General features: G+C 37.5%; 1 protein-coding gene across 1 annotated transcript; it reads right to left on the bottom strand.

Annotated features, from left to right (window-relative positions):
- Window positions 1-1,569: 1,569 nt before the first annotated feature.
- Window positions 1,570-23,988, bottom strand: LOC140146105 (uncharacterized). The gene is made up of 8 exons (XM_072167856.1): window positions 23,705-23,988; window positions 19,525-19,615; window positions 13,295-13,347; window positions 11,654-11,782; window positions 9,524-9,720; window positions 4,968-5,045; window positions 3,868-4,078; window positions 1,570-2,139 (listed from the first exon to the last, which is right to left on the bottom strand). The coding sequence occupies exons 1-8, from the start codon at window positions 23,886-23,888 to the stop codon at window positions 2,093-2,095; spliced, it is 990 nt and encodes a 329-aa protein (XP_072023957.1). The 5' UTR covers window positions 23,889-23,988; the 3' UTR covers window positions 1,570-2,092.
- Window positions 23,989-24,788: the final 800 nt, after the last annotated feature.

Below are 24,788 nucleotides of genomic sequence, written 5' to 3' on the forward strand. Positions count from 1 at the left end.
AGACAAAGACGGGGGTGAAAAACGGCAGACTGACAGTACTAGTGCAGACAGACAAAGACGTTGGCAATGGCATTTAAGGAAAATTATGGACAGGGATAGAAGTATGTATATGTTAACTTAAGTACAACTTACAATATTATGATACAATTCTGAATACAATATATCTATGAGTATGAAGAAATTAAGTAATCTTTATAGTTGCGTTTAAAAGAATAAGGAGACAAAGCCATTTTGATTACGTCGGGGATAGAATTCCAAAGCAATGGACCCTGCCTCCTAATAGTGTTTCTAGCCAAATCATATTTGAATATTGCAGGACGAAAACAATGGGATGAACGAGTGGAATAACTATGGATGGCCATATTTTTAACGAAGTAATTGTAGTGAAAGTAGTGAAACATGTGATTTTCATGTTGTTTTGATTTTTAATCGATTTTCTGCAACTGAATTTTTACTCGGTTCACAAAAATAGCCACCAGCTGGGTCATTGACAATGGTCACATGCCAGTGATTTTACAGTTCTGGGAGGACAATATGTTAATTCATCTGTAGGCCTAAACTCAGGTCATTTGACCAAATACCTTATACTTTTTAATCTAGTGGCATTTTTCAAACTGTTTCCTTTATTTTGATACACCCTGTAAAGGATTTTTTACCTTCAAAAAGGAGAGGCGTGGCCTGTGACGTCATTTACGTGGTTGAATTTTGGGGCATCCCTTTAAAGATTATTTACACCTTAAAGGGGGGTAACCCTATTGGTTTTGGATATGGATTGTCTTTAAAATTACATAATAATATCAAATATCGCCCCCCTTTATGCTGCTTTGTGAAAAAACGAGAGCATTTTCGGCGTAAATGTGAATAAATAGCCAAATTTGCAATCCAATACCTTGGTATACGTGAATTGCATTCTGGGTAGGCAAGCAACAACAACCATTTCCGTTCGTATGACGAATTTAATGCTGACATGCTGTACAATCAATGCCCGGCCCGTAGCCTATTGAACGAAAAATATTTGTTTTTTTCGTACCGTTTCAGAAAAAAAGGAAACAAAATATATTTCCCCTTGCAATATGTACATTTCAAATGAATATAAAAAAGTTTGGGTTAAAAATGGAGAGGAAAAAAAACCCAATCCCACCCCGGATTTTGAACCGGTTACCTCACGGGTAGAAACATGAAGCGCGCGCTAACCGACTGAGCTAATCGGCCCGCTGCCTCTATCGTGGAAATTTTATAATTAAATACGGCACACCGTCTAGACGCGTCTCCTCAGCAGTTAGTGTGGTTCGCTTTTTTCACAGAATGTGTATGACGCGAAACCAAAGTAGCTGTTGAGGCGACTGATATTACGAGCTATTTCGTTCATAATTCCCGGCCCAGAAATCAAAGTATTTACCATTGTTTACAAACTGGTATACCTGTAAAAGCCGCTGTGTTTCATGATTTCTCCGGAAATACATCGACTTGGAGCGTCAAATTTCAGGATAGTAATGAGAAAATAGTATCTATTATGTGAGACTATAGCCTCAAGAACAATGAAAAAAATCGGGGGGATGATGCTGTCGATCGGGTTACGGACCTTTAAGTCCATACCGAGTTCGGTACTTTTATTCAGAAGTGCATCGTTATTTGAGTTATTGACTATACACTATAAATTAAAATTGCCAACACCAGTAAATTATTCTAACTTGGAATATTTTCATTTATCATTTATACAAATATTGACTGCTATGAGGGGTTTTGAGATCACCGCGGGCCTATAATGTTAACCATGCCCCGAATAAAAAACAGTCAATATTTGTTTTATATACCAAATCTTAAGATTCTTGTCATCTGTTTGGTTAAAAGCATAGATTTTGGGAAGAGAAATTAATTTCAATGCGAACGGCACAGATTACAATTTGCGATTTCCGCGTAATTATAGCGCGCGAAAACATTAACACGTGCGTAATATCATTTTACGCTGGGAACAAAGCACACGCAGAACTATGCCCGGGCAATAGGTACTTTTGCGGGCATAGTCAAAACTATGCCCGCGCTTTTAACCAATCAGATGGCGGGAATCTTTAGATGAGGTATATAAAATAATTTATAGACCAATGCAGAAGTCTTCAGGGTCATATCCGGCCTGGTGACCTGTAAAAATAGAACAATGAATACGAAATTGTATTGTATATTATTACAAAATACCCCGCAAAATACATAAATGGTCCCAAATTTGCATAGATATGCAACAAATGTGCGTGTTGGGTGGGGTGGGGTTGGGGTGTGATTGGGTGTGTGTGTGTTGAGGGGGGTGGAGGGTGTATGTGTTGGGGTGGAGCTGATGGCACATCAAAAGGTGAACAATTTTTGATTATCACATAATTATAATTATCCTGAAATGTATCTGCCAGTAAATACGGTATAGTAAATGAAAACTATACTTAAAATAGATGTCAAAATCAATTATCATAATTATTAAAGCCGTGTTTGAAAACAATGCATATGCAAGTTAAGCAATGAACATCGTAATTATGATCATAATTGAAACAAATTGAGTTCATTTTCATTATTCAATAGTTTCATTAAAGGCCCATCCAGTGATTTGCTCATCCGGACGAACGTAAAAATCAGTCATCAAAATTCAGATTTTGGTACCTTTGTCATTGTCATAGATGTGCTAACACAGCCTGCTAGTGGTTCAGCCGAAAGCCGTATATTTAAGTCAAAATAAAGCAGTTACATGATTAGCTACGTGTATTTGGATGGGGCTTCAATTTGGATGTTTTCTTCGTTTACTGCTAATTTTTTCATTTCAAAAATACTATGACAAATTGAATGACTTATCCTTCACTTTTAAGCAATTTATAAACAATTTTGATTTGTTTACACTTGCGCTGGGATCACTGAATTTGCCTTTAAAGCCATTATGTGTGATTTGCTCCACCGCCATCATTTTATCTCCAATTTCTACTTTTTGCATGATTGTAATGCCCAGTGGTGTACTAAAATACCACGTGAAAGACTAAGACTGAAGTGCTCTAATTGCAGTACAATTTAAGTTTTTATATTAAAACTGAAGATCTCCGGTTTTATAATAGAGTTCACCAATCAAGTGCTTGCTAACACGTCCGATCAATGTCAGCTTATGTGTACACACGTATCATTGAATCAGTGACGTATAATATATTGAATGCATATCGCTGTTCGTAGTACGTCTTGACGTATAAACTGTGTGCATATCGCTATATTCGTAATGCACATGTGTTTACATTTGGTGTGTTTACTTTCTAAACAATTTTGATAGTAAACATGTTGAATGTTTAGAATCTAAATAGGCCTACTGTGTTTACTCTGTGTTTATGTGTTTACTTTGTGTTTACTTTGTGTTTACTTTGGTGTTTAGGTGTTAAGGCGTCCTATATGCCTAACTTTACTATGTGAATGAGCAATTAAACATATTGCAGTGTTTAAAAAGTGTTACAGAAACCATAAACACTTGGATTTACAGTATACCAGTTGTAGTCCTACTAATGCATGGCACTTTTGATGGCCCAGGGGAAAGTCAGCCCATATTTGCAAGACTATACACACCTTAAAAGATGAAATAGGCCTAAACCTATTCATGTTATCGTCTGGCCATGGTCTAGTCTGCTGGCTGATCTTTCCCTGGGAAATTAGGTTTTCCAAATTGGGCCTGTAATGAATCTATCCAGCGATCCCCTAATAACCCTAACATGATCGTTGAGCCCTATAGACCTAAGCTTTACCGTGCGTAACACAATCTTTGACCCATAAGCTTTAATATATCGTGCGTAACACGATCTTTGACCCCTATAAGCTTACCGTGCGTGACACGATCTTTAACCCCTATAAGCTTACCGTGCGTAATTTTGACGTCATTACATATCTCATGGTATTCCTTGCTTGCGATCAGTTTAGCTTGGGCTGGATTCCACCAATCGATGAGTTTCGAGTCCAAGCGAGTCATCATAGCGGAGCCGCCGACTGGGCAAGCCTGAAGTCTGTTTGTTATCTCGTCTACATCTGTCCTACCTCTGACATAGGTGGCATCACTAAAAAAAGCGTCGATCTATAGTACACAGGAATAAAATAGGCTCGTGAGTCTGAAAGAACTGTATGATAGACCTACTCTCGAACAAAATATGTAAATGGAAAATTAAAATGTTCCACACACGGAATCGTGTTTGCGCTTTACTAAAGCTTTTAATAGTGCCCTTGTATACCGTACTCTTATAGGCCCTATACTGAAAATAAATAAAAACATTTATTCATTAGGCAAAAAAAAAAGGTTTGTCTCAACGCTTGCACGCGCATTTGTAAAATCGCGCGATTTGAAAAAAAAAGAGAAATGCGGACATTTTGTTTCCCATCAAAATTTTCTTTTCAATTTTTTCCGAAAAAATTCGGCAAAAATCATATTTTTTTTTTATTTTTCCATAAAAATAAAAGTAAAAAAATAAATAAATCGCATATCGCATTTGTTTTCAAACTACTCGTGAGCTTTTTTTGCCTTATATGAGGGGGTATCCAAAAGTTTTTGACATCACCCAGAAGGAAAAGAGCTATATTGATGAAATTTTGTCAGTGTAATCACTGGTCCTTATGTACATTATGGTCCAAAAATGGTCTCATAAGTATGTTTTCTTACTTTACAGGTGGCACTAGATGGGCTTATTCAAAACTGATACTCCCTCTGTGGCTGACTTTAGTTAAATCTTCCACAGGGGTAGTGTGGCTTTCAACTGGAATAGCCCAATTTTACAAAATTTTATACCCAAATCAAGATCTTTACCGAATGTGTGCGCACTTCCGGGGCGCACGTGCGTATTTAAACAGTACCAAAAACAAGGAATATTTATTTTTTATTTTTGTTAGGGGAACCCCCTCCCTGTCAGGCACGCGCGCCACTGCGGGAGAACCCACTCCGGGTCTCGGAATAGCGACTTTATTTTACTCACCGTTTCGTCTACCAGCAAGTCGTAACACTCTTCAAAAGTCGTGCAATGTCGTATGTTTTCTGTTGGAAGTACCGCTCCCTGAAGTAGAACAGAAATACGATAATAATTATCACAAACCCGGAGCTTAATGTATCAGAATCTTGAAAATATCGACAAGTTTTAAGTTAAGTTTGACGCTTTGAGAAAGAAAACGGCACCATGCGAAGTTTGATTTCAATCCCATTTAACATACGCCATATTATAGCATTTGAGGACGCCCTCAAGTTTGGTCACAATTCGTTTTTTTACATGATTGTATTAACCCTAACACCCATAAATACCACAAAATACCACGATGAAAACAAATGCGCATCCGTGAATCCAAGGGTCTGCGATGACGCAATCACCAATTGCTAGCTGCCCGGGCAGCGTTAACCGTGTAGCTACCGGTCCGTGATCGTGTGATTGGCATGTGCGGGGTGTCTAAGGTTCGAATCCCGGGGGTGCCAAGTGACTTCTTTGTTCACCTTCTCTCCTCTTTCGTAACTTCTAACTTCCGATATCAAAAAGCTCGGTCTGGTGTTAGGGTTTAGGAACTAACACACCCTACAAAAATCATGACTTTAGGCGTTGTATTTGTGACAAAATCCGATATTTACGATGTGTCCCGTAATTTAATTCATACGATCGAAATTTAGTCGAACGCAATCGCGACGTTGATAACACTGTACGTACATAACACATCTACAGGATCGACGTCAGTAATGATCGACGGAGTGACATGCATTGGCGACATCTGCGTTGGAATGAAATTGCAGGTTGTTTTGCGTTTACCTCACTTGTTCGGTTCAAATTAAAATATCTGACAGTAAAAACTAACATTTTGTGGGAATAAATAATACAAATCTATTTTAATGGAAATGTTACAATAAGGCTATAAGGTATAACAACGAGTTAAGTTTCGCAACAATTCTTTTTTTATTGTTACCTTGCGATTTCCAGATAGCATCAGTGGCGCGCGGGGGAAATAGGGAAAAGATCAAGAAAATTGGGTAAAAGTGGGCAAGGAGCGGTAAAAGTGTGGAAGTTTGCCTACAATTGGGCAATTTTGGACCCAAATAGTTCAGTTTTCGTTGCTTTAGTTTGCCTCGTGTAATGCTCCCGTGGTATCATCACCGGGTATAGTGCAGTGATACTGTATGGCGCTGTGTAGTGATATTTCAATTAGCATTTTGTCTTGTTATAGATTGGCGGAGCAGAACCAATGTTTTTTGGTATCTTTACACCTCAAATAGAATTGGTTTCATTTTTGGGGCGCCCGCAACGGCGGGCCCCTTATTTGGCATGTCTTTGTAAAAAGCATCTAATTTCACTCTTGCTAGATTTACTTTATATAAAAACAGGGAAAATCTGCTCCAACTGACCGGCGGGTCAGATTTACTTTGTAATTGTTTTGCGTAAAGTATGCGCAGCTTAGAAATAAAACCACAATTTGCTTGGATTTTATTTTATTATTGTTTACTAATATGCACGAGATGAAATCTTGTGCGTATATTCTTTGTTTAAAATACAAAATTAATGGAATTATAAAAACACCAAATAAACCGAGACCTTTGTATGGCTTAAACCAGTTTACCGTCTCTTAGAACCCGATTTGACCAGATCAATAACGAGGCAGTGAAACGCCTCTTAAACCGATGGCCTTGGTTTGTTAATTACCATGCTTCATAGAAATTGAATACATATCTACCCCCTTATTTTCTGTCAATAACTGGAGCCCTATATAATGACAAATTTGGACATTATTATCTCATCTTGCCCTGGTTTTTTTTATTATTTAGTTCAGTAGAAACATAGCAAATTTTCGGACGTTGTGCAGTCCTTCTTCAGGCTGAACCTGGTAGAAACAATATAATACAAGAAAATAATGGTAGACCCTATGATACAAGTGATCTTACAAACTCATGAACATACATTAAGCTGATAGCACTTAGAGAGTACGAGTAGCCAAGAAGCTCAAAAAAATATATTAACTGATGATACACCAGCTAGTGTCTTAATTGTACACAGTGATGAAATATCATATTAAACTTACTCAGAGAGTTGCATACCAAAAATATGTACAGCAAAAAGTAGATGTGGATGTGTGTGTATCGTGTGTGGATGACAACAACAACAAAGACGAAAAAGATGCGAGGGCGCTCGAACATGCAACAAGAACCCGATTTGACCAGATCAATAACGAGGCAGTGAAACGCCTCTTAAACCGATGGCCTTGGTTTGTTAATTACCATGCTTCATAGAAATTGAATACATATCTACCCCCTTATTTTCTGTCAATAACTGGAGCCCTATATAATGACAAATTTGGACATTATTATCTCATCTTGCCCTGGTTTTTTTATTATTTAGTTCAGTAGAAACATAGCAAATTTTCGGACGTTGTGCAGTCCTTCTTCAGGCTGAACCTGGTAGAAACAATATAATACAAGAAAATAATGGAAGACCCTATGATACAAGTGATCTTACAAACTCATGAACATACATTAAGCTGATAGCACTTAGAGAGTACGAATGAGTAGCCAAGAAGCTCAAAAAAATATATTAACTGATGATACACCAGCTAGTGTCTTAATTGTACACAGTGATGAAATATCATATTAAACTTACTCAGAGAGTTGCATACCAAAAATATGTACAGCAAAAAGTAGATGTGGATGTGTGTGTATCGTGTGTGGATGACAACAACAACAAAGACGAAAAAGATGCGAGGGCGCTCGAACATGCAACAAGAGCAGGCGAGGGTGGGTCGGTGGTCACTCGTGAGCATTAATACCATGGGGACGGAGGGTTTGAAGTTTGGCGATCCAGAAAGATTCTCTGTGAAGGATAGCGTTTTGGGATTTCTTGTGAATTTGCTCGATTGGCATGAGACGGATGTCGTGCACGGAATGTTGACCGGAGTTGAAGTGGGTGACGTAGGGAAGACTTTTGCCGCCTTTAGAGTTGTTGTGTTTTATTTCTGAGCGAGTGTTGTTGAACCTAGTGTATAGAGATGTGGTTGTCTTGCCCACATACTGCTTCCTGCATCTATTGCATGTTATTAAATAGATGAGCCAGGAGCATATATATAACCTCTACTATATAGTAACGCATTGTACCCATGTTATCAAATTTACAATGCATGCATAACATGAATTTAATTTTTTATGATTGCAAACACAGGTAGCTAACAAAATGCTACCTATTGCGCTACACTGTGTTAATAGGTCGTACCTATTTTGCTTGTTCTACACGTACTTCATATGACCAAACCATGCACCAGTAGGCCTATAACCAAAGCAATATTATCTATTCCTTCTAATCACATTCATGTTTTGTCATGCATATGACTTATGCATGTACACTTATTTTAATGTTATGTCAACGTAATGACTACTGTGTTTCAAGGCACCACCCTACATAATCACAAATTGACACGAATGATTCATTCCAATTCAATTTATTTCATCCAAAACGGTCCTGTCATATACACCTTCCCCATGCAATCGAACACATTTCTTTTGCATTTGATCATCTTCTACTCTTCCCTAGAAAAAAATCATTATAATACCAAATCTAAACACCATGAAATTCACCATATCACGTCCAAACTCACATTGGGCGCCCCATTCCTTTTTTAAAGAAATTTTTATTAATATGCTCTCTATGCTTCCCACGAGGGATCAAAGCTCATGGGGCCAAAATTAAAAATTGTTGTGTCGTTTCGTATACCTCGAAGTCAATTTTCATCTAGTCCTCAGTTTGGGAGTTACAAAGTAGATCGGGGAAATTGCTTTAATTTATTATTCATTCATTTATTGTTGTAATAATGTTATCATTAAAAATATTTTTAATAATTAATTCATGAAATATCAATAATTGCTCTTTTATTATCTGTTTTTATTTTAGTAAAACATTTACAATATTTTGTACGCACAAAAAAACAATTTTCCCGATAGATCAAAGGGCAAAGTGCCCAAAAGGTGCAAAAACTGTCCCACAATGCATTGTATTTAATGCCGATTTGGCTTATAAAATATAGCCCATGCAATGCACATAATATATCAAATCATATTCACAATGCACCGAGTCAATCGTGACTTGTCTGACTGTCTCAAATTACTCCTCTAGGCAAACGAAATAGGAAACATTTTTGAGAAATATGTATATAACTTCAGAATCGGTTGAAATTAGTAGTGGTCAAAAGTTAAGCATTTAGCCTACATACTTCTATTGGACTTTAGCTGCATTCACTGTGAAGGGGAAAATGACAATAGAAATTGCATGACATTTCTTATGTTTATGTGAGTAATAGCACTCCTAACAGCTCCTAACACACAGCGCCATGTACTGTATCCCCGGGACTGTATCAACCAAAGAGAATAGAACCAAGGAGTACCGACCCCACCATATTTGTGTGTCAATCATGGACGGCAAAATAGTGCACCTTCTTTCGCCATGCGCCACGTTAACTTCGATGTGTGTGCATGTTTACGTTTCCGTTGTGCGAGTAGGCTTTTTACCCCTATACTTACAACAATTTCTTCCGACTTTGCAAGACAATGTTCATCACCGGAGCCTCCGTCGAAGAAACCAATGGTCTTCCCAGTTATATCTTGCCAGTCGAAGCCCCTTGGATTGCCTGGCAGCGTGGCAAATGACTGATGCGGGGATACGGTAAATGGATCGCTAAAGGCGAAGGTACGTTGTCGTTCAGGCTTAACTCGATATCCTAAAACAGTAATATAGAGGTATATTAATTATATAATCATTGATGATGATGATGATGATGATGATGATGATGATGATGATGATGATGATGATGATGACGTTGCAAGTTATTCTCTAGCTAAATTGTACATATGTTACAAATCGTGAACACCTAATTTTGTTTATATGATACATTTTAAGGTTGGTCTGAACCCTGGAATTATGGAAACTTTCGGGTCTCATAACTTCTAAATTGTTGGTCTAAAGTATATAAAGTATACATATTTAGAATGGCAAAGACTTGATAAGTTCATCTGAGAGGTCAAATTTGGGCCAAAATGGCACTTTTGGCCCAAAATCCCAAAAATAACGGTTTTTGGCCCACTTCTTTTTTGTGCACCGTAACAAAAAATTCTTGAGCCAAAAGTTTTTTGAAACTAATTTTTAAAAACTAGATCAAAATATCTGGGACCCGTTTTTTCATTTTTTGAATTTCGACTAACTTTGAGAAATTTGCGCCAAAAATGGTCAAAAAACGCTAATTTTTCAAAAAAATCATAAAAAAGCCCGATTTTGGCACAAATTTCAAATATTTTTGGTGAAATTGGTCAAAATTAAAAAAAATTAAAAAACGGGTCCTAGATATTTTGATCTAGTTTTTAAAAATTAGTTTCAAAACACTTTTGGCCCAAGAATTTTTTTGTTACGGTGCACAAAAAAGAAGTGGGCCAAAAACCGTTATTTTTGGGATTTTGGGCCAAAAGTGCCATTTTGGCCCAAATTTGACCTCACAGATGAACTTATCAAGTCTTTGCCATTCTAAAATGTATATTTTATATACTTTAGACCAACAATTTAGAAGTTATGAGGCCCGAAAGTTTCCATAATTCCAGGGTTCAGACCAACCTTAAGGCATGCGCAATAGAAAGATTAAAATGTAAATATATTACATTTTAAGAAAAATCCGACTTCTGCGCATTTCACTGAAGTGATGATGGTGCTTATTTTGTATATTTAGCAAGGCAGTAATGAGCGCCCTCCGTGTTACATTAAGGTTGCTGTTGGGCAATTTTATACATTAAGGTTACTGTTGGTCAATGTTACATTAAGGTTAGGGTTAGGGATAGTGGATTAGGGTTAGGATTAGTGGGTTAGGGTTAGTGGGTTAGGTTTAGGGTTAGTGGGTTAGGGTTAAGGTCCCAGTATCAACAAAAACATCAGTAGTAGTAGTAGTAGTTCGTAAATCCAGCAATACAGCAGGGTTAGGGCTAGCGTAACCTTAAGGGTGACGGGATGTCTCTACTAGGTGACGGGCTGTCGATAACCGAATGGCAGCCCGTCACCCATTTCATACTTTCAAATTTTTTACAAATTTTTACCCCATAATTTCCCTCATTCTTCAGGCTCTGCCCTCTATCGGTGGCTTATTTACAGTTTAAGCTTGTTTGCTATTGTATTGGGAGCAACTTTGTAGGCCTGCGGCGCAACCTTGAACAATATTGTCTTTGAGCTAACGCCCCGTAGCCACCCCCATACCTCATTTCAGTTTTAACTTAACAAAATTCTGCTTTTTATATTTTATAGTGGCACTGAAAATTCAGCAACTCAAGGAAAGTAGTTATTGATTTTTTGATCAAATATTGGTTTCCCTCATTTTTGACTGTAACTCCACAACTGCTGTCTGTCCTGAAATAAAATTTCCAGTGCATTAGTCCTTGCCCCTATTATATATATTTATCTTACTTATCACCAATGCGCTATAATTTTTGAGAAAAATGCAAAAATATGCACAAAATTGGGCAAGGGTGTAGAGTACCCCTTAATAATACGGCAAGGAACATCGTATTACGGACCAAAATGATGCAGTCGGGAATTCTTATTAAATATTTACCCCTCCCTTTTGACACCTGACCCCTAATACAGCACTGGATTGTACACGTTATAATATATCTTACCACCGCAAGCGTCATACCACCCAGACATCAGCCCCGTCCCACCTCGCGCTGTCTCTCCGGTCACGGTGTCCCAACAATTAGTCCAGATGTCGGCCACCAGCTTACAATTCTTGTTGGCTATTCTGCAAACTGTTATATGTTACAAAAACTAGTCAATTAGCATGGGGATTAGTGGCGTAGATTTATTTTGACATGGGGGGGGGGGAGTATAGTGAATCCCGCACCATTTGGCGACAGAATAAGTTAATGTTACAATTGCGCGCAAAAGACTTTGCATATTGAAGCTAAACTGATGAAATTTGGTGCAAAAGTGGAATAAACCCACGCGAAGCGCGCAAAAATATACACTTTGGGGGCTAAAATGACCAAATATGAGGTTAATTTGGTCAGAAACACACATACATGCGTCAGCATTGGGGGGGGGTGATTGTATGGACTATCCCCCTGACAAAATATTGGGGGGATTTATCCCCCACCCCCGGGATCTACGCCTATGATAGGGATTGTTGCTGGCTACAAGAGCGTATGGGGCGTTACCTTTGTTTCACAACAACTAAAAAATATAGGACATTTTTGTTTTAGCTCTAGCCCCTGGTATAACACCCTCTCCAGAAGTATTTAATTGCATTTGTCCTTGCTCAAGTAGCATTCGATGAGAATTGTGTTACACAATTCGATGCGGTTCTTGTTTTATGAGCATTTAAGCGGGTACTACACCCGGCACCCCTGGCTAGTACTAGTTGATAAAGACAATTTATCGCGTCTGACGTCACCTGTCAATCAAACTCGAGCACGGTTTGTTTACAAGTGTCGTGATGATGACTTGCTGAACGCGGATTTATAACCGGGCGCCTTATTGTTAATTTTGCACCTTTCGACATGCAAACCATCTCAAAAGTTAGGTCTTTATAGTAGGAAACTTTCTTTGGTGAAGGCACCATGTCGACAATGCCTAGAGCTGCTTTTTGCCTTGCAAGTACGTAATTTTTCGCCATTTGCTGCTATTCCTTTTCTCCGATCAGCACCAGATAGATCGGTCTTCCTTTTACGCGCTGATTAACCTATGTGTAAACCAATCAAGGATCGTAATTGACAGTGACATCAGACGCGGTAAACTGTTTTATCTCTGTCTTTCATTATAAAGTAACTAGCCATTTAGCCATCACCTCTCAATTAGGGGCTGTGCAATATTTATGATCTGGGAGGGATACAATTTCCGAACGGCCCGCCAAAAATAAAAATCGCTTGCCCCTCCCCCACCTCGGCCTGCCAAAAATCGCTTGCCGCCCCTCAGCCCGCCAAAAAATCTTTGCCCCCCCTTTACACATGCCAGATTTTTTAGATCCAATTTTGCAAACTTTAAATGGTCTATGTCGCGAGCGCAGCGAGCTGTAAAATTTGCATATAAAGCGTTTCTGTACTATTTTCCCAAGTATTTTTAGAGCGTTTTATTTAAAAGGCGCCCCATGAATGTGTGCCAAAATCGTTTGCCCCCCGCTCGGCTGGCCAAAAATTGCTTCCCCCCTTTTCGGTTCGCCAAAAATTTCTTACCCTCCCCCCCAGGGCTCATAATTATTGCACAGGCTGTGCAGCACAGCCCCTTAGCATTATCTGAGATATGGGTAGCATCGTAGTATATACCTGCATTAATAATGTCCACGTCGAAGCCTTCTATCCTGCCCGTTTTTTCACTTCTGTATATTGGGAAGAAAAAAAGAAGCTGTAAATGAACAGACTCGACGGAACTCAGACTGGAGAGTCTCGGTAAACGGGTATGTGTCCAGGTGTAGGGGTATATTTTCGGTAAAATCAAAATTATTTGATATCAGAAGGGCATTCTTCGTATTCAGAATGCAATTCGATATGTCTGATGTGCTCTAATGTCCCACAATAAATACTGTCCAAACGTTCATACCCATCCCTTAAATAAAGCTGCATTGAAGAAACTGTGTTGTTTCTTTGTTGCGCTTGATGGAATCTTTTTGCGCCTTGTATAGGCCAGTTTGTCACTTTTAAAATTGGACTTTCGCCTATTCAATTGCTTGCAACTTCACTTCTTGAGGTCACGATCATTGGATTCATGTCATAATGTGCAGGATTAGATAGTGCATCTATTAAAAAAAACAAATTTATCCCAATATGTGACCGTACAGCACGAATGAGCCGTAAATGTCCTCAATTGTATTCTGAGTTACAGTGTAAAATGGGCATGAAGGTCGTATTCATAGGTACCTCAATTTGGTGCTACGTGTACCTCATTTAATGAGATACACGTAGCACCAAATTGAAATACCTATGAATATGACCTTCATGCCCATTTTACACTGTAACTCAGAATACAATTGAGGACATTTACGGCTCATTCGTGCTGTACGGTCACATATTGTTCAGTTTTAAAATTGCGAGTATTTTTCCAAGTGTAGGACACTTTTTTGGCGCAGTATAGTTGCATCCTTCTCATTATTAGCTATTATTTGCAGTCACTTACGTGTGTGCTGTCTCGGTGTATTTCTTTGTATCACAGTATGTATACTCGCACGTGTCACAATATTCGCATGTTTTAAAGATACATTCATTTTTCTGCCGAAAGCAGTATGTATTGGAATTGGAACCCAAAACACGACTATTGGGTGGAATAATAGCCGGATTGCCATGACAAATCATTCTGTCAAGTACTCTAAATATTAATAGCGCTCAGGTTTGGGCTACGTTTTCCATGTTGCCACGAAGTTCTTACGGTACAAAATGCTGAATGTGTCTGCATGTCGGGCTAATGAATTATGCATTAGAAAAGAAAATGGCAGGGACGGTCATAAATTCTTTATACGGGGTTGTTGTAAAATATTTGCCTTGAAGAGTGATTATAAAAAATGTTTGACTTGATTCTGGACTTTGAAAAGAATATAAAGCTTTGAATGTGTAAAGTTTTTATTGTTTTAAAGAGGTTAATCTGAAATAGGTATCTGTGAAGGATTTTAGGGATATTTAGAGGGCATGCACCCCCCGTCTTACAAAAATGTCGATTTTTTTGGTGAACGGCACCTAAATAGTTCAGCCTGAGACGAATATTTAGGGGAGACCGGGGCAAAGTGGAACACGGGGCAAAGCGGAATATCCCCATTAACTTTTGTATATGCGGCCCTCATGTAATAAGAACATCACACTCACGCAGTTAACCCTCTCTCTTTTTAGCCAATGCGTTGTAATTTCGTTCTGGTGCACCAGAACGAAATTCAAATTTCACGATATCTTTTTGGAAAAAGTGGGAGGATGAGGCTGTGGATCACGAAATGCCCTTTTAATAGAGCTCGATGGGTTAAGGGGGTACTACACCCATTGATTTTTTTTTTGCATTTTTTTGCATTTTGTTAAGAAATTACAAAAAAAATGGACAAAGTGGTATGCAAAATGAAGGGCAAATCTTCTCGTTTTATTGGTGGCATCGGTATCAACGTAGCTTACATGCTTTTAAAAGTAGAAGCCAAAAGGTGGTACATCACTGATGATTTAAATTCACTTCATTTTGGAAAGCTTACTATCAACGGATTTCGTTAAAATTTTGGATATGTGTTGCTAACACGTTAGGGAAATAAAGTTGATATGTAAAATGGGAATAAGTGGTTCCTGATTTCTTTTATGACTTCATGAACTTGGTGCTCCACAACTATCAAAAAGGAACTGGTTAAAATGCTTCTATTTTCAATGTTGAGCTATATTTTGTATTTTTAACTTGCGACATTATTTCACTGAAACTTAATTAAGCCACAGGTAAAAGGTTACCACAACCATACTACAGCAATGTTGAAAAATATTGTATTTCTTGTAACCTATACCACCATATTAGGTAGTTTTCCGTAAGCTTAACTTTTGTGATTTTGGTAACTATTTTATATTTATTTGTGAAATCCATCTCAACTAGGCATTCTAAATTGTACTCACCATTTACATCCCAAGGTATATTAGTATATCCACCTTGCACTTCTCGATATATATCCAGTTAAAGACAGAATATCAAAATTATTCCTCAGTTTGATACATTTTGTATCACAGACTCTCACATGTGTATTCAAAATTGATGCTTAAATTTGACCTGAACCAATTGACCTATAACCTGACATACGGTGACCTAATAGCCTTTTCTTCTCCTAACAACACATTAAAGTATCAAATTGACTAATGACTATTCATCCATTGTGTAAGTGTTTATTTAATTTATTCAGTGTTATATATTTTGCAAGCACCACTAGATTTTCTATAGAGAGTATAACAAAGGATTTAATGTATTCTATTCATGTACCCTACTTGAACATGTTGAAAAGAATAAATTATGGTTTGTTATGAAACACGCATCTGAGTTACCAGGATACGGTAAACAAAAAACATATAGGGCTAAAATGACTTACTATACAATGGCTTAAAAGCACCTTTTTTATTTATTTATTTATTTTCTTTTTATTTCACGTGATCCGTGCATATATCGCCTCGCTATAAATGAAAAAATATTTTTTTAGACCAATCAAACCAATATATGGGTGTAGTACGCCCTTAAGCTTACTGATTTTCTTTATTTCATTACTAGTATATTGTGAAAAACTAAGTAGCTGTGGTGTTAGCTCAATATGCTAGGAATATATTATAACCGATGACCCCATGTTCACTTTGGCTAAATCAGCTGTATTTTTGCCAGTGTTGTAGTCGAGTCCTCGTCATCCGAGTCCGAGTCCGAGTCCGAGTCCGAGTCCTTGGTGTCCGAGTCCAAGTCCGAGTCCGAGTCCTTGCCAATTTCTGATGTCCGAGTCCGAGTCCTCAATGTTCGAGTCCGAGTCCGAGTCCGAGTCCTTATGTATCAAATTCAAGCCCTGGGGTTTGGACCAATACTTTATCAACGTAGGCCTATATTTAACCGAATTTTAGTTCTATATTATTTTATTATTATTACATAATTTGTTAGTCCCATCTTGCATGCCTATTATAGTTTTGGGGCTGTGCAATAATTATGCGGAGCCCGGGGAGGTGTGAAATTGCAAGAGATGCTTTTTAAGGGATTTTGGCGGCCATTTTGAAAAACGCCCTCTAGCGAGAGTTCCTCACATTTTATTCAACGTCCTTAAATCTATAAATAAAACACCTTTAAAACTTCTTGTACTCGAACCGAGAGCGGGACTTCCATTCTGGACCGTAGTGACGTCAAAATATGACGTCACTACCAAACTTCAGGTGCCAAACGAAAGGGTGTTGGATCTGGCTGTAGGCCTATGCAGTATTATTCCGGGAGTGGAGGGATCACTCACATGTAAAGGTGGTACGGGTAGGCTATGTGCGACGGTCAATGGTCCCTTTTTCATGCTCTCTGGCAGTTCCTTGAGACCCACAGTTTGCATCATGCTCCAGTTCATTGAGCCCAACACTCTGAAAATTGTAGCTCTTTAGCTCAAATTTGGAAACATTTTGAATTTGTTAGCTTTAAAGCCTATAATATGGCCCAATTTTAGTTCACAGACCGCCACAAAAATGTTGAAATTTCAGTTCATCAAGCCCCTATTTTGCCCACAAATTATTATTCATGTAGGCCTATATTCTAGACTTGCGCCTAACCAAGCAGTCATGCTGTGTTGCTGTTACAATGTCCGATTGGGCTTTCCGTAGATTGGACTTTCCGTACAAAACAAACGATTATGATTAAAATCCATTTAACCAATTAAAGATATAACTGAAAGCAATCTTGCTTTTTGGTTGTACTTTTATTTATAAACTGAATTTATTTGCATGTAAAATTACTTAAATTAATCATGTGATGTTATCATTGATCAAGCATAAGCAGAAGTTTACAATGAACGAAAATAAAAGACCTAAAAAGACCCTATTTTGCCGGACTCGAAGAGGACTCGAAGCCGAGTCCCCGAGTCCTTGGGGTCCGAGTCCGAGTCCGAGTCCAAGTCCTTAGCTTCCGAGTCCAAGTCCGAGTCCGAGTCCTTGAAAAAAGGACTCGAGTCCGGACTCGAGTCCGAGTCCGAGTCCCGAGTCCTCCAACACTGATTTTTGCTGATAAGGGTACGTAAAATAGCATTCGACATCCGCCATGTTGGAGAAATTTGCCGTCAATCAAATGGGAATAAGTCTGTTTCACTATTGAAGTAGTCAGGCGGCGAATGGCATGATCGAGCACAACGTTCGCCGTACACACGACGAAATGATTGCAACTTTAAACATTTGTAATCATTTTGATCACAAAATATGATGTGAAAATACAGGTAAGCAATGAGAACAAGTCCTCAAACATTTGAAATTGGTAGCTGAATTCCTACTGAAGACATAAATCATATACACATGTCAGATGTATATTGTATTGGCAAATATCCACAAAAGCGTTCATTATTTTGATAAATTGTCATATTTTATGCCATGTATTATATCCTTAAAACTAAACGGTGGATTTGCGAACAATTTGTCGACATAAATGACGTTATTTTTGGTAATATGCAGACGAATGGCCAAATTAATAGAAAAATACTTGTGATAAATTTATCTTCACAAATTGTCGCACTCCGAGTGACACATGGTATATTTGCAACCCTGCTGTGGATTTGCGAACAATTTATCGACATAAATGACGCTTGCGGAGAAATTATTAGGAAAAAAGGGTGTTTTTTAGCCTAGGTCTGTCCTCCATGCTAGGTATGATCATCAAATTTCCAAGTAGCCTTTTTAGTACTTTTTTTGGTCCTGGTGACAACCCTGCAAGTAGGATATTTCACATTGAAATTGTTTTCTTTAGAAAGGTGATTATTTAACTTAAAAAATGAGGGGTCAACCATGTCTGTAGGAAAAAAATTAGCAAAGTTATCGGCAAATGTATTTTCCAAATTCTGTGACCGTCGACGCGTCATTGACGGTACCGGTACCTTACAATGAATTACTGTACAAAAAAGCAAGTACCCATTATGCAACATTTTTCAGCACAACAATCAATTTTACAGAAAAGAGATTTTATTTGAAAAAATCTTATTATCACTGTATCGTAACTTCTGTATATAAGGTGTACCAATTGACACTTTTGGACTTTCAACCTGAAGTTTCTGGTGTCCAAATTTCATTTTTTTTGTATTTCCTACACAGTTATTAAGCTATTTCTGTGGTCACAAGTTGGGAGTTGAAGGGGGCCCTCTATTATCTATACGCATCCGGGACACATGATACGTGATTATAGCCTAGTTTCCTTGTGTGTCGCCTTCTTCACTCAGTACGAAGGCTACAGCATCAATGTATTGAAAAATGCAGGGTCCATCGATCATGTCAGTAAATGAATATTTTGTTTTGGGACTGATTATTCGGACTACCACCCGGCATGCAGGTATTCCTGCATTTTATACATCAGAATTATTACCATTGCAAGATGGCTTAAAGCTAGCATTTTAAGTATCTCTTATAAGCTAATAACAAATGGTGCCTGCTGGAATCTCTTGAGGCATTGTCTTTTTTAAAGACATTTCTTCAAGTGTTTATTTTGAATTTGTTTCGCTTGTATCAATGATATTCCTGGTGAAGGTCGACTGGACCGAAAGCTTGATTTAAAAGTGATAAAGACTGCAATGTATTGACCCAGTGGTGGCGCCACGGGGGGGGCATGAGTAAAATCCCAAATTACGAAAATTTCACCTTCTTGCGGTAATTTTGCGCAAAATTGGTTGATTCCCCCCCTGAAATTCACTTTGCTCCCTCAATGCCCCCAGGAAAAAAATCCTGGCGCCGCCACTGATTGATCCGGGAGGGTGGGGTGCAGAGAGGGGATATCCGGATATGTGTATATGGTTGTTTACAATATCTGACGATAATAATTGGGATAGAAAGCAAAATTATACTTGGATACTTGCATATATTGAACATTGTATCCGGAGTGTCCATTATGTATCATCCAGACTTTGTCATCGTCATAATCTACAGATGTTAATCCAGCAGCACTACCTACGAATAATAACAGGAATAGACATGTAATGTCATAGTAACAAGGAGGTTGTAATAAACATAGAGATACAGCTAGATTACGTATCGTGTTGTTCCTTCGTGCCCAATTGATTTGGCGACAGGCTATTCAAAAGTGGTACTATATGTTTCGAACAAAAGGGTTCCACCATTAAATTGATAACTGACCCGACAGCATATTAACGCTTTAACTGGCAGGTGACTGTCAAATGAGTGATGAATAGAAAGTTATGTGTAAGCGCACCACTTGAGAAAGTGATACCATTGTTCTCACGTATCCCAAAGTTGTTTGTGCGGATCTCAAGCCTGGCTCTATAGCTGTCAACGTACAATGACTCCTTTATCATCCACGCTTCATTTAAATAAATTGAACGCCCTTGCCGATTTATTACACATCAGAATGTATTAAGAACACTATTTTAAACTGTTGCGATTTGGTAGTTCACAGCATCTTTCGAATGGTAGTGAGCTTTGGCATAAATTTCATTTATCATTTCATAGCGAGCGTGTAGAAGAATTCAAATATCACAGATATACTTTTGTAGGTCCTGTGGTACTTGAGATATGTTGGAAAGAAGCCTGAAACAACAACACTTTTGTAAAACGTTAACGTACATAACTCGTTTACAACAATAAATCAACCAAGTTTTTAAAGTATATGATTTGTAGAATGAACTTTAGTAGAACATCAACGTGTTATTGTTCAATAATATATTGATTTAAATAATGAAATTTGTAGGCTGCTTCGACCACCAACACCTAGATTCTACCCTTAAAGCTCCATGAACGTTTGGACAGTATTTATTGTGGGACATTAGAGCACATCAGACATATCGAATTGCATTCTGGCCTTCTGATATCAAATAATTTTGATTTTTTTAAATTCGCAATGTAATACACATTTTATGGCAAATCATTAAAAATTGATATTTTTGATATTTAACAGTACTCGGAGTAAACTTTATAAATCTGATGATTTCTACCTAAAGTGTATGTAGGTGGGATGAAAAACCGACGATCAATTGAAAATTTTGACCTTTCGTATTGAAGATATGGATTTTTTTCCCAAAACACCAAAAAAATTAAGGTCTTTTTGAAAAAAAAAAACCCATATCTTCAATAAGAAAGGTCAAAATATTCAATTGATCGTCGGCTTTTCCTCCCAGCTACATACACTTTAAGACTATATCATTCAATTTATAAAATTTACTTCGAGGACTGTTATATCTCCAAAATGTGAAAAATATCAAATTTTAATCATTTGTCATAAAATTTGTATTATCTCGTGTATTTCAACAAATGAAAATTATTTGATATCACAAAGACATTCTTCGTATTCAGACTGCAATTCGATAGGTCTGATGTGCTCTCATGTCCCACAAAAAATGCTGTCGAAACGCTCATTCCAGTTCCCAGAAGGTTAGACACTATTTTAAACTGTTGCGATTTGGTAGTTCACAGCATCTTTCGAATGGTAGTGAGCTTTGGCATAAATTGCATTGATCATTTCATAGCGAGCGTGTAGAAGAATTCAAATATCACAGATATACCTTTGTAGGTCCTGTGGTACTTGAGTTATGTTGTAAAGAAGTCTGAAACAAGTGAATAAGTGCAGAGTAGGTTAAATATGAATATTAAATGTTAGACCAAAGTAGCTCAAAGTAGTAAGTACTATACACCTGATCTGTGAACTTGTCTTTTTTAAAGACAAATTCTTGTTGCCCCACATATTGTTTACAGTTGTTAGGTGAGGGCAATTGGCATTGTCAGATCAAGCCATAAAGATTTCCCCTGCAAGATTCACCATAAGGTTGTTATTATTATTATACGCCAACATGATACTAATTTCCATCTTTGTTGTATTTACAGCCGGAAAGTATAAAATAAATGTGTTTCCATATGAAAAAATAGATTAAGAAAAAATAGATTAAGAAAAACAGAATCTCCCATTCGTAGTCCGTGTTACAAAATATGGCAGTAGTTCTAGTGTTAAAGTCATATTATGATTTTAAATACCCCGTTAAAACACCACAGCTAAGCGGCTGAGATAGTAAGTTTTCTTTCATTTTACCTCTAAGTTTGGCTTAAAATGACCAGAAAACTTTCCTGACAGTTGTTACTAATATAAATAATACAGTATAATTTTATGGCAAAGAATGAGCAAATTAAAATTTGACTGAAATCATAATTATAGGCCTATTTAGGCTTTAATAAAGAAACACTACAATTAAAAAAAAAGGTGCACGGTACAAGGAGCCATGCACGCACGAGTGTACTTTTAATACAATTTCAATGTCAAATATTTTCTACAGAAAATTGAACGGACTACGGCCCAGAACAGGCAAATATCTAAATGTCACTGCAATGCATTGACAAATATTATGTCAATTGTTGATAGCGAATGATTCATATCCCCGGGATTTATGTATACATTACTTTTTCAAAGGTATTCATGAGTACCTGATACATGAAAAGAAACTTGAATAATTTCCTTTGTATTTTTCCAACTTAGGATCTACTGACCCGTGAATTCTGCATAGCTAAGAATTATGTTCATTACAGGTAGACTTAGGACTAATAAATTTAGTTACGATGCTAAAAAGTATATATAGAGCGACTTCCTTTTCCAATTTTTGCAGTTATCAATGTTTCAAAATTCATAACCATAAAATTATATAGACCTAAGCAAACATGCAAACATTTATTCAGACAAAATAGTTAGAAAATTAAATGAATTTTGTTTGAAAATCGTATTGAAATGCTCTTAATAGTGAACTTTCAAAATAAAAAATTGTGCAGCCCGCTAGCGCCCTAAAAGCAGCACATTTTGATGTATAGTACCATTTTTTCAATATTTTTTATGCGTTATCAATTTTTTCCGCCCTTTTGTATTTACTCATTCTTTTTGCCGCCCCCTTCGTTTTTGCCGCCCCTGTTTTTGCCGCCCCTTCTTCCGCCGTCCCTTAATTTTGGCCGCCCCCTGCTCTTAACCCGGGGGCTGGCGCCCCAAAGTCCCCCCAAGAAATACACGCATGTTTTATGTGTGATAGTTACGTAATGCATGGTAATAACTGGCTGAAAAATGCTATTCTATTTAAGGGATGAGGTATGAGCGTTTGGACAGTTTTTTTTGTGTGTGTGAGACATGAGAGCACATCAGATATTCTCGATACGAAGAATGGACTTCTGATATCAAATAATATTTTGAAATTCGCGATATAATACACATTTTATGGTAAATGATTAAAAACTGATATACTTTTACAGTCCTAAGTAAACTTTATAAATCTAATGATATGTAGCTGGGATGAAAAGCAGACGATCAATTAAAAATGTTGACCTTTCGTATTGAAGATATCATATTTTTCCCCAAAACACCAAAACAAATTAGGTATTTTTGGGGGAAAATGTCTATCACCGGCTTTTCATCCCAACTACTTTTTACACTTTTTCATTAGATTTATAAAGTTTACTTCGAGGACTGTTATATATCAAGAAAATTGTATTATATCACGAATTTCAAAAACTCAAGATTATTTGATATCAGAAGGACATTCAGAATGCAATTCGATAATGTCTGATGTGCTCTCACATGTCCCACAAAATATACTGTCTAAACGCTCATAACAGAGCCCTTAACAATAACAGCGGTCTTAAAATTCACGTATATTACAGAATCGGGATTAAAGATACATAATTATAGAAAAGTGAGTCTCAAATCGCCATTTGCCAATTTATGACTATACAATCCATATAATTTTGGGCCACTTAGTGTTTTTACCTGCCAGTTGGAAATACTTCCAGCTAGCCCGGAGGCCTCAAAAGTTTTGCCTTTAATTTGAGTCCTGTGATTAGCTCGTAAGTAGGCGACAATTATTCGTTTTTTTGTTACTGCGCGCGCTGCGCGACTCAATTAAGTCCAACATAGGGATGGGGTTAATAAGGAGATGTTAAAAGGGCCCCTGCTCCTTGTCCATGGGCACCCGGGGCTCTTCAGCCCCCGGCTTTAGCCCTGACAGGTACCCTTAATTTCAATGAAATATTTAGCAAACAAATTGAGTCATATCTTACCTACGTTAACCACGCTAGGTGATGCTGATCCAGTCTGCATGGACAAACTGACAATGGCAATAACGAAGGCTGCAAAGGCAAAACATACCGCAGCAACTATCAGCACAAGATACAGTTTACCATTCCCGCCACGCCCAGCGTTGTCTTTTTTGTACAGCTCCTTTTCTGAATTGGCAGATTCCATGATTGCAGATAGGTTTTGTCCTCTTGTATTGTTCTTATGTGCAGTAGTAAAGCAAAATGTTCTGTCGGTCTCTCAACGTGCGTTTAGTATAGTGTGACTGTTATGCAGTCTTCACTGACATTGCATTGGTTGTATGTGACGTTGAGCGTGTTTATAGTGAGCCAGATTATCATACTGCAGTTACTGTCCGGCGACCTATACCGAGATCACAGTGCTCTTTCCCATTGACGCGTGACCTTTACAAATAGCCCTACGTTAACAGTATGGGGATATGACTAGTTAACGTCGCTGTGTGAAAAATAACCGGCCAATATTAAAAGTACTCTTCTAAAGTTCTAGAAAATATAGTTTTTAACATGTCCTAAATTTTTAGCTAATTTAGATGTTTGGAAATATTCGTACTTTGGTGTTTTAGTTAATGTTATAGGTAATAGTACATTGCCTAGTTAACGTCGCTGTGTGAAAAATAACCGGCCAATATTAAAAGTACTCTTCTAAAATTCTAGACAATATAGTTTTGTAACATGTCCTAAATTTTTAGCTAATTTAGGTGTTTGGAGAGGGTCGTACTTTTGTGTTTTAGGAAGGACATGTAAACGACAGATAACACCAAAAATATGAAGAAATTATTTCCAAACCGTGTTAAGTCAAAAATCATTATGTTGCTCATTTTCAAGAATGCTGGTTTACAAAAAGCACGACATTGTCTGATTTCGTGAACAAAGCCACACATAACATTGTTTCCTTTCGTTTCCTTTATAATCGGTTACTCAACTGAAGCTATGAATACCAGCTTTATTGCGATATCGCACATGAAAACAGTCACTTGTGCACAACCAGAGAAGATCCGATTTAATCAGTTGAGCTGTTTCAATGAGTGTTATCTTGGTTTAATAGCTT

The sequence above is a fragment of the Amphiura filiformis genome, chromosome 2 (assembly GCF_039555335.1).
Source record: "Amphiura filiformis chromosome 2, Afil_fr2py, whole genome shotgun sequence".
Taxonomy (NCBI): Eukaryota; Metazoa; Echinodermata; class Ophiuroidea; order Amphilepidida; family Amphiuridae; genus Amphiura; species Amphiura filiformis.